The sequence below is a fragment of the Monopterus albus genome, unplaced genomic scaffold (assembly GCF_001952655.1).
Source record: "Monopterus albus unplaced genomic scaffold, M_albus_1.0 scaffold132.1, whole genome shotgun sequence".
Lineage (NCBI taxonomy): Eukaryota > Metazoa > Chordata > Actinopteri > Synbranchiformes > Synbranchidae > Monopterus > Monopterus albus.
In genome coordinates, this window is record NW_018128012.1 from 1445003 (window position 1) to 1455348 (window position 10346).

General features: G+C 43.7%; 1 protein-coding gene across 5 annotated transcripts in view; it reads right to left on the minus strand.

Annotated features, from left to right (window-relative positions):
- Nucleotides 1-268: 268 nt before the first annotated feature.
- tmem19 (transmembrane protein 19) overlaps nt 269-10346 on the minus strand; it is a 19042-nt gene continuing 8964 nt past the window's right edge. For all 5 annotated transcript variants that reach the window (XM_020613346.1, XM_020613345.1, XM_020613342.1 and 2 more), the window contains 6 exons: nt 8172-8285; nt 5352-5489; nt 5200-5276; nt 4937-5114; nt 3893-4102; nt 269-649 (listed from right to left, as the gene is read on the minus strand). In XM_020613346.1, the coding sequence (XP_020469002.1) occupies nt 489-649; nt 3893-4102; nt 4937-5114; nt 5200-5276; nt 5352-5489; nt 8172-8285 (878 nt within the window). In that variant the 3' untranslated portion in view covers nt 269-488. The remainder of the gene's footprint in view (nt 650-3892; nt 4103-4936; nt 5115-5199; nt 5277-5351; nt 5490-8171; nt 8286-10346) is intronic.

Below are 10346 nucleotides of genomic sequence, written 5' to 3' on the forward strand. Positions count from 1 at the left end.
TTAAAGAGTTTTTCCAAGATTTTTGAAAACTGTGACAACAGAGAAACCGGTCTATAATTTGTGAAGTTGTGCTTATCACCAGATTTATACAATGGAATTACCTTTGCTATTTTCATATTATTGGGGAACTGACCAAGTCGAAACGACATGTTAAAAACATGGGTTAATGGCTTGCATATCCCCTCGCTTGCCCATTTAACCATTGTCATACTGATACCATCACTATCACTGGATGATTTATTACCACATTTGTTCACTATCTCTATAATTTCCTTTTCAACAATTGGCTTCAGAAACATAGAACACATATTCCTTTCAATTGTATTGTTATTTATATTGACGTCTGTGCTGCGGACTCTAAAATTTAATTATTCTGCAGCTCACTAAAACTGTTTAACTTTCCATCAGAAATGTTAAGTGTATGAAACACTGCAGAAGGTTGTTAGTCTGAAATCAACAGTCCTCCACGTTATTTATCTGTCAGCACTTTATTGTGGCCACAACCCCCACGCCAGCCCGGGCAGGATTAGTGCGATGAGGACCGAGGAGAACAAGTTAACTGCGTTGTTGTCTAAGATGGGTTTCCCACAGATACGCTTGGTGGTGGCAGACTCGTAACTCACCACCTTCCCGATGCTTGAGTCAAAACCTAAAGACAGGAAAAGCAAACGTCTGGTTGGTGGAGTTACTGCAGGTTTTCATTCCCATTCTTTGTTCAGTCTCTACAGGATGTAAACAAATGTGCAGCAAGTCGACGGTGTTAGCAACGAACAACGTGAACTGTCCAGAAGGTACATCCCCACCAAAACATTTGAGAGCACAGTTGTGTGTGTGTGTGTGTGTGTGTGTGTGTGTGCTCGTTTGAGTCTGCACTGTTTTCTCCACTGGCTGGTGTGAAACTGTTGGCACTGAACAGTCTGAAGTCACACAAACATTTTGAGCACTATTCAATTTGCAAGTCAGATTTTGAGAGTCCGCAGTCACGCGCTTGTAAGAGCAGAATCAGATTTGAAAGCAAGGGAGGACAGTGTCATGAATGAACAGCAGAGGTCCTCCCTCACATCTGATTCCATTCTTACAAATCTGTGACTCAAATTCTCATTTACAAACAAAACAGGCTCAAAATTGGTTTGTGTACTTCCACAATGTTTTCACACAAAAGCCAGTAAAGAAATCTGAAACCTTCCACATTCACCAGCAAGAGCTGTATGGGGGTAACCACCACCAGTTGTTTAACACCAGTGATCTTCAGTGTTTGTTATTGTGCACAAATCCCATCCAGGCACCAACAGCATCAGTGAATGTGGTTTTCTTACTACGAGTGTGAATCCAAAGCCTGGTTTGGCTTATTGGTCTGTGCCGTAGACCTCCACTGTTGTCCAGCAACTTTTTAGTCTCTGGAGGAACAGCTGTGCATGTGCATGATCTGCCAGCTTCTTGTGCTGTTACATGTAGCACTAACAGCACAGAAGCCATTGGAGCAGCGACTCTTTCTTTAGACACGGTGCACAGTAACACCCTTCTCAGGACATGGAGTCGTTTGTTGGAAACAGACGACCTCCAGCAGTGTGGCTCACTGGGGGGGTTAAGAGCTAGTGGAGGTCTACGGTACAGAGCGATGAGCTGAACCAGAGTCTGGACTCACACACATTACGGTGAGGACACCACGCTCACTGGTGCTGCTGGTCTGTGGACGGGGTTGGTGGGGAATTAAAATAAACAGAGAATCACTGGCCTTATCTATCCAAGCAGCATGAAAGAACTTATTGTTTTTATAACCTGAGAAGTTCTTAGCCTCTTGGCACTGGTCCTTAAATCCCAAATAATGGAGAACTTTGGACTTTTTGAACCTGCTGTATTTTGCCTAACAGGAGAGAGTGACTCTGCGGCCTCAGAGAGCGCTCAGAATAAACATGGTGGCAGTCAGCATGAAAAATGTTTTGACAGACATGTTAATTGTGAGCGCGCTCTGAGGCTGACCTGTTGCCTCAGTGACGCCGTTTAACACGACTTTGTTTCCCTGAATATGTGCAACAGAGCTAGTGACGGCAAAATCAGCTCCAGAGTCATTTTCTCCACTTGTAAGGGAAACAGCAGGTTCAAAAACCAAAGATATTCTTTAAAAATTACATTCTGCATAGAGTGTAAATAAAATAAACAGTGGTCTAATCCAACGATGCTGCAGTATCTCCACCTTCACAAAGGCGATAATGTTCAGTTTGTGTCAACTGTTTCCCAGAGGTGTTGGTTCACCTGTGCGATCATTTCAGTCCGGACTGTGTTGTACTGAGATGTTTCCGTTACTGATGCCAGCCTTACACCAAAAGACTATAAGCCTCAGAAAAGACTTGGTCTGACACCCTCTCACATCCACAGACAGTGTTTTTAGTCAGACTCTGGTTTTTCAAAGACTTAGGATCCTGCAGAGTCACTATTTGCAAGACTGCAACTAGACTTCTCTTGAGATGTCCCGTATGCGCCTGCATTTGGCTACAGCTACACTGTGGGGCAGTGTTTTGCTTGGAAAAAACAGCCACAAAGAGAAGATGGCAGAATGTAGACTTGACTCTAGTTGACTAAAAGGAGACAGCAAGGTCTGCCATAACTCCACCAGTTTCTCCTTCTTTGTAATGCCTCAACAGAACCGTGGCTGCCGAGGCCCGGAGTCACCGTCAAATTTACCCATAGATTTATTATGTGTTTACTGCCATTTCGGTGCCCGCTGTGCTGCTTCCTGTTCGGTGCTGGAGAGAGCTCACCTACTGGCTGTTTACGATGTTCACATCACTGACTGCGTGAGCCAAGACTAAAGATGGGTCATGATATTAAATATGGTTGATTTTATTGGAATGTCAAGATGAGAAAATGTGACTTAAAAACAGCGCGGATCACCACCTTACACCAAACGTTTGAGATGACGTGAGCATGACAGGACTTTTGTGATTTTATTCCGATGTTGGAAATTTGTCTACTCTTTAAAAGTCGTCTAGTCTGGGGCCAGCGTTAGTCCACTCCATTTATATCAATGAGGCTAGACTAAATCACAAATGGTCCTCAGTATAACTCGGTCCGGCTGAACAGCAACACAAACTCCAGCCTCAAATGATCACACAGGTGAACCAACACCTCTGGGAAACAGTTTGGACACAAACCGAACATTATCGCCTTCAGGAAGGAGGAGCTGCTACTGGACAAACAAATATAGCCTAAAAACAGGCCTCAAATCCTAGTGTTTCTCAAGCAGCTTCTGAAGCTTCTGCTGCTCAGTGCATGTATATAGTGAGTTACACTGTAGGCGGCAACTCTGAAGCCCGTTTTTGGTCTATATGTTTGTTTTGGAACACTAGCACACAGAATTAGCTACAACAGTTCACGTTTGCTATCCACTGTTGGATGTACTGACATCTATCAGTGAATTACTTTGATACTAAATAACTCCTTCAAATCTGCCACGTTCCAACCCCTGTATAACACATTAGAAGAAAAGATCTCATAATTATGAGAAGATCCATTTTTCCCCCTTTAATGACAGCAATGCAAAGTGAATCATCTGAAATCCACATCTGTTATTGGTCTACAACAAACACTCATGTAGACGTGATCATCACAATCAAGTGAAATTATCAATTTCTTGCTTAGTCAATCGACAAAAGAATTAAAAAGCAGTTTTTTTTTTTTTTTTGGAAAACCAATTACAAATCCAAACTAGTCTCTAGTTCCAGTTTCTTCTATGTAAATATTTGCTGGTCCTTCGTGATAGTAAACTGAATATGTTTAGGTTTTGGACAAAATATGTTTAAAGAGTAATTAATTAAGAAAATACTCTGCAGACTGATGACAATAACTGAATATAACATGAATAAAATGCTTTTGGAGACACTAGTGTTGCTACCTGAGTATTGCATGTGAGCTCCCAGGAAGGAGTCTAGCATGGATCCCACCAGGCCCGCCACACCGGCGTACACCACCACTGGCCACTGGGGATCCGCCAGATGCAGGTCACTGACGAATAGAAGCTGCGATATAAAGTAAGCCACGCCCACCACGAGCCCACCAAGGAAGCTGACGACCAATCCAACGGGAGTAACTCCTCCGTTTGTTCCTGCAGGACCACAGAGCAGAAAGTGAGGATGGCAGGACAGAGTAGAGCAGAGTAGAGCAGAGCAGGGCAGCACTCGATCCAAATCCACTCATCACATCTGAATCTACTCAAAAACCCTTATTTAATCTCATTGCATTTAGATTTCAAAATTTGCAAGTAAATAAAGTTACAAATAGCTTCAGCTTGGATCTGTGATCAGTTGTTTGGGTGAGATGCAGACATGCTACAGTTTTCAGCTTTAATATTAACACCTGGAGCTCCACCATGAACACGAGGTGAGCAGTAGAACGAATGAAACGTTGCTGGAAACACAACCAGTAAGAGCTGGAACATTCCAACTTTTACACCGGGTTCTTCACAAGCTGCCTGATCCAAATAACGGAGCTCCTGCTTCTCAAGTACTGATTTGATGCCTAAAAAGCTGAACTGGGAGTCTCCTGTATTTAATGATCAGCTGATCATTTTTGCAGAGAAGCTACAAAAATGCTTCACTGGCAGCTGAAGAAAGACGCTACAGAGCGATGAGTCTTTTCACTTCAACTAAAGCTTCAGTGGAGCCTGTGATTCGAAGCCAAAATGTGTTGTGGCTCTAGTTTTGTTTTATATTGTTAATTATATTTATTAAGCTTGATCATTTTAAAATGTGCTCTATGAAATCATTTTTCCCTTTCACATTTGTTCTGTCAGACCATCTGTAAAGCACTGAACTGACAGTCATGCCCCTGCTTCCTCTGTCATCACTCCTGTGAGACACATTTAAGTATCAAGACAAACTAGCAGGTAAGAGGACGGGGGAGCGAGGACAGCTGGAGAACTGGCTCTCAGGTCTCTCACCTACTGGGACCTCCTTCCAGGTGGTGATGAGTCTAGGCTGTGATTGGCTGAGGACAGGCCCCACCTCTGACGCCCAGGTGTCCCCGCTGCAGCACGCGAGCGCGCCCACTAGAGAGAGACACATCCAGGAGGCAGAGTACTGTTTACCGAAGTCAATGGGGATCTCACCTGGGCCCACCTGAAACACAACCAGCACATAGAAGTTATTTTGATTATTAGCAGGCTTTGTGAAGACAATTGGGAACATGTCCTTGTGTGTTTACCTCTATCATGTACAGCAGTGCCAGCTCTGTGGGAACTCCTCCATTACAAAAGACCTGGACCCAGTTCCTCTGGCCTCCTAACACAGACACTAAGTCATTACACCTGAATATTAATTTAGATCACCCTTTAAAAAAAACTGCACATCTCTCACCTTCCTTGTACTCGGCATCTATTTTCTTCTTCTCTGTTCCTCCCCAGCGGGTCAGTGTTGAGGAAGACATGAAGAAAGCCAGCAGGGCGGAGAAGAAACTGTAGTTGGCCATTGTCAACGCAAACCCCACCAGGAGAGCTGAGGAAACGGACGTCACATCAGAAACCGTGTGAAACCTCCACTCAGATAGAAAGTCACCACACAGAACACACTGCTGTTACCAGCAAACCTGATGCACAGACTCAAACCAGCGTCTTGGGCTTGGGAGTAGACCTGTAATTATTAGATGGTTAATTGATAAGTTGATTGACAATTGTTAATGAGCATCTATTTTAATTACTAATTTTTCAAGCATTAACACCCAACGTTTCCTGGTTCCAGCTGCTCAAACGCGACAAGTTATATTTAATAATAAACTCTTAGTTGAACATAATGAGCAATTTTGACATGCCTTGCATTTTAACACATGCATTTCCACTCTTATGTTTGACAAGACAGCACAGTTAATAGAGGAAATAACCAACAACTGAAAACTCATGAAAACCTAGAATGCCTGAACAAACCTTATAAAAATTGTTTCCACAGATTCCTCTGGTCTCTGACAGTCAGGAAAACGCCTAACCCTTTTGTAGATGACACCACAGGTCTCAAGAGAACACACAAACGTGCACTAGAACCAACATGGATGACAACCAGCAGCTTGTACTGTCTATATGCAGAGACACTGCTGAAAAGGTTAAAGGTCGACACCGACTTGTCCAGTGTAGTCCCATAAAATAATTGCAAATGCCTCACAAATACAGAATCATTTTTAAAAAGGTTTAGTGATTTTGTTTAACCACTAGTCACTGTAGATCATATTTAACATCACTAATTTGTTGGGGACTATTTTCAGCAGCGGATGAATCCACATCTGGCCACCCAGAGGAGCTCTGTGGCACAGAGGAAAGAGAGGGATCCAGCTTTGGATTCACACAGAAGACATTCAGAGTTGGTTTGGCTCTTTTCATTGGACTTGTTGGTAGCTAGATTCTACTTTGCCTTACTTTTTGAGACCGTCAAGCCAAAGAATGGCATCTACATTTCATCCTCATATCTTGGCTTTTGGATTTTAGATCGGGGTTTTCCGTACTTTGCCTCTTGGAACATCTGGTACATAATATGAATCAGACAAGCCACAGTGTTCTCATCTCTCCACTAACTGAGCAGACTCCGCAGCAACAGCCGCGTGGTGTCAGAGAATCTGTCATCCACTGCTTTCAGAAAATGTTTTTATGGATTTCAAATTGATTCATTTTGGTTGTTTGGCCACAAAGAAGCATTTTGTCCTCAGTGACTTGTCTCCAGGAGAATGTTGCCCTGGGTCAAGTCACATTTCCACCATCATCAGATAAGTTTGAATGAGCTGTTGTCAGACAGAGCTTTAGTGAGAAATGACCAAAATCACTGAATCACACAGAGCAGATCAGAACATGGTTTTTAAACTCCTTCCTGTTCAGCATATAAAGAAACTCGAGTCAGTGAAGTCAACAAGCCTCTCTTTAACAGCACATTAGATGACTAATGTCTGATAACATTAAGTTCTATTTCATCAACTTAAAAATTGAACAGTAGGTGCAGCATGTCCACAGGGTAGAGCTTCGTTACTCATCAGGACTTGTAGGGCAGGTCGACCACCATGGGCTCCTCTAAGCACCTGACTGAGGGTCTGAACATGGGAAGGCTAGAAAACCTCATCTCCTTTGTCTGAAATGTCACTGGAAGTCAAGCGACAATCTGGCCCAGATACAATGGCCCATCTAATAAAGGTCAGTGGGTTAGCAGGGCTTCTTAGAACCTGTCTAAGACAAAAAAAAAAGACTGCTCTTGGGCAGAGGGTGTGGAACTTAATGAATAAACTGAAAACCAAGGCACCAATCTTCAAAAAAAAAAAAAATGAATAAGGGCATTTTAACATTTTTGTGCCTTGGTTGCTTTTTCAGTGTATTAAACAAATGCACATCTGCTGGGCTGAAAGACTAAGCTAAACCCTCGTATGGCTGCACAAGCAAGGTCTACATGGAGTCAACATCTGGATGAGTCAGAGCTGAGGACAGGTGAAGTTCACTCTGAGCCACAATCAGCACCACGTCCCCTGGTAAGTCTTCTGCTCAGACTCGGTTGAGTTTCAGGACATTTAGTGGAGTCCAAAATTAAGTGCCAAACACCGGTCTGAATAAGTGCGCTTTTAATTTAGACTTAAAAACCATTAACTCAGTTATAGACCAAAGCTCAGGAGGCAGGATATTCCCGAGCTTTGGGGGCATATAGGGCAAATGAACGATCACCCCACTCTTTGTAAAGTAACAGTGAAGAAAACGTTTACTTCTTTTCACTTCAGGTCTCCACACAGTGCACCTGAACACTTCACTCTCTGTGGAGCCTTCTTGAATTTTTATTTCACTTACACAAGACTTCCATGCAGAACTGCTTCGCTTTTATTCCGAGCTACAAGGAAGTAAGAGATTCTTTGTGCAGGCTGTTGGGAGATGTTACACAACTACAAACTGTTGCAGCAGTGGACAGGCAAGTGTCAATATGAGCAAAAGGTTAAATGAATTTCCTGAAGCTCCTCTATTGTGGGTCCAGGCTCCACTAATTATATTATCTATCATTAGGAAGTATTGTCATACACTGCTGGAATCAAGGCTAAAACAGAGACCAACAATGAGCTAAAAGAAGCAACAACACTCCACAGACCTGAGTGTATGATACTCTGAGGGTTCATCATGACAAGTGACTTTCATCACACTCCCTGGTTTCATCAGCGGCCGCACCAACCTGCCAGGGCTCCTGAGCGATCCAGACTGCGTCTCCTCACTGCTCTGATCGTCAGCACAAGGGGAACCAAGATGGAGAACAACCAGCGCCATGGTGACACAGGCTGCAGCGTGCCTGAATCCACACACACACAAAACACACACTCAGATGACGGGGGCACAGACCTCTTCAGCTTTTCCACCCTAAAGACATATTGTCCTTTATGTAGGGCACATCTTTACATTAAGACAAAATGCTAAGAACACCCAGTCTGCAGCAGTTCATCTGGTTTGCTCCGGTGGCAGAACCGCAGCATGTCAAAGCAAATGGAACTGACTGTTCAAAGGCAGGAAGCACACTGATCACAGTAATCAGGCCGTGGCTGATGTTCAGTCGAACACAAGACCAAACTAGACACAGGGTGATATTAATGAAAAAGATGACACAAACTTGAACCATGACAGATGTTGTTAAGTATGACTGATGAGTGTTTGGGCGTCCTTCTGTGGAAACAGAGAACAAACTGAGTGTGTAAACTCAATATTGATGTTGACACTTAGAGAAGAATCAGAATTAGCTCTATTGACCAAGTGTGTTGGAGACACGAGGAATGTGACTCGGGTACAGCAGCTCTCAGTGTGTATATACAATGTCCTTCTGTAAAGCAACAAGTAGACAAGTGAACAAGACAGAGAACAAAACAAGAAAAAGAATGTGCAAACAAAAAAGGAATGTGCATCAGGAAAAATAAAAATAAAGTGCATATAAATACAGAAATATATACAGTTTAGATGCACATGAATTGTTCCGACTGCTTCTCTTTAGAGCCTTTATTTTTAGATTAATCTTAAAACGGTTCATGCCACTGGATGTTTAGCCACAAAAAGGCATCCACCTCTACATTAAGTCACTAATCAGTGTTTCTAGTAGACCTCTAACCACAATGAAACACCTGAACAATATGAGAACAGCTACATCCATTCTTCTTCGTCCTCTTTTCAGTTGGAAAACAGCAAATCTGCATCACAGCCAATGTCCGGTAAGAAGTGCGGAGTGCCTCCAACTGGCAGGAGTTTTCTTGGACATTTTTAACCTGTCCCTGTGTCTTGCTTCAGTCCCTATGTGCCTCAAGTCCTCCATCATTGTGCCTGTGCCCAAGAAATCAGCTGTTATCTGCCTCAGTGATTACTGCCCTGTTGCTCTGACACCAGTAATCATGAAGTGCTTTGAGAGGAACATTCTAAAGCACATCAAGGACGTCATCCCTGTTGGTCTGGACAGCCATCAGTTTGCCTACAGAGAGAACCGATCAACAGAGGATGCTGTCTCAATAGCCTTACACACAGCCCTGTCCCACTTGGAGCATCCTAACACTTATGTCAGGATGCTATTTGTTGACTTCAGTTCGGCATTTAATACTGTAATCCCAGACAAACTGGCACTGAAACTGCACAATCTGGGAATGCCTGCAATGATGTATCATTGGATTAAGGACTTCCTCATTAACAGGCCTCAAGTGGTGAGAATCGGAAGCTGCACATCATCCACACTGGTCCTGAACACAGGCACACCACAGGGCTGTGTGCTAAGCCCAGTTCTCTTCACTCTGTTTACCCATGACTGTGATGCCATTCACTCCACAAACACAGTAGTGAAGTTCACGGACGACACCACCGTAGTGGGTCTCATCTCAGACAATGATGAGACTCACTACAGAGAGGAGATCCAGCACCTGACAAGGTGGTGGTCAGAACACCAACAAGACTAAGGAAGTGATTGTGGATTACTGTATGGGAGGTCCAGGAAGACAAAACATGCTCCTTTTCTCATACACGGGGAGGTGGTGGAGCAAGTGGATAACATCAAGTTCCTGGGCATCCACATCACATCTGATCTGTCCTGGTCTCTGAACACATCCTACCTGGTGAACAAAGCCCAGCAAAGGCTTTTCTTCCTCAGGAAGCTGAAACACGCTGGTCTCTCCTCTCAGCTGCTCGCAAACTTCTACAGAGCGACAGTAGAGAGCATCCTCTGTCTCAGTGCCAGTTTGATATAGGAGCTGCACTGCACAGGACAGAAAGGACTTGACCCAGGTGGTGAGAACAGCCCAGGGCATCATAGGGAGTCCTCTTCTGGATCTGGACTCACTATACACTGACTGGATCCAGAGGAGGGCCGGATGGATTGCTGCTGACC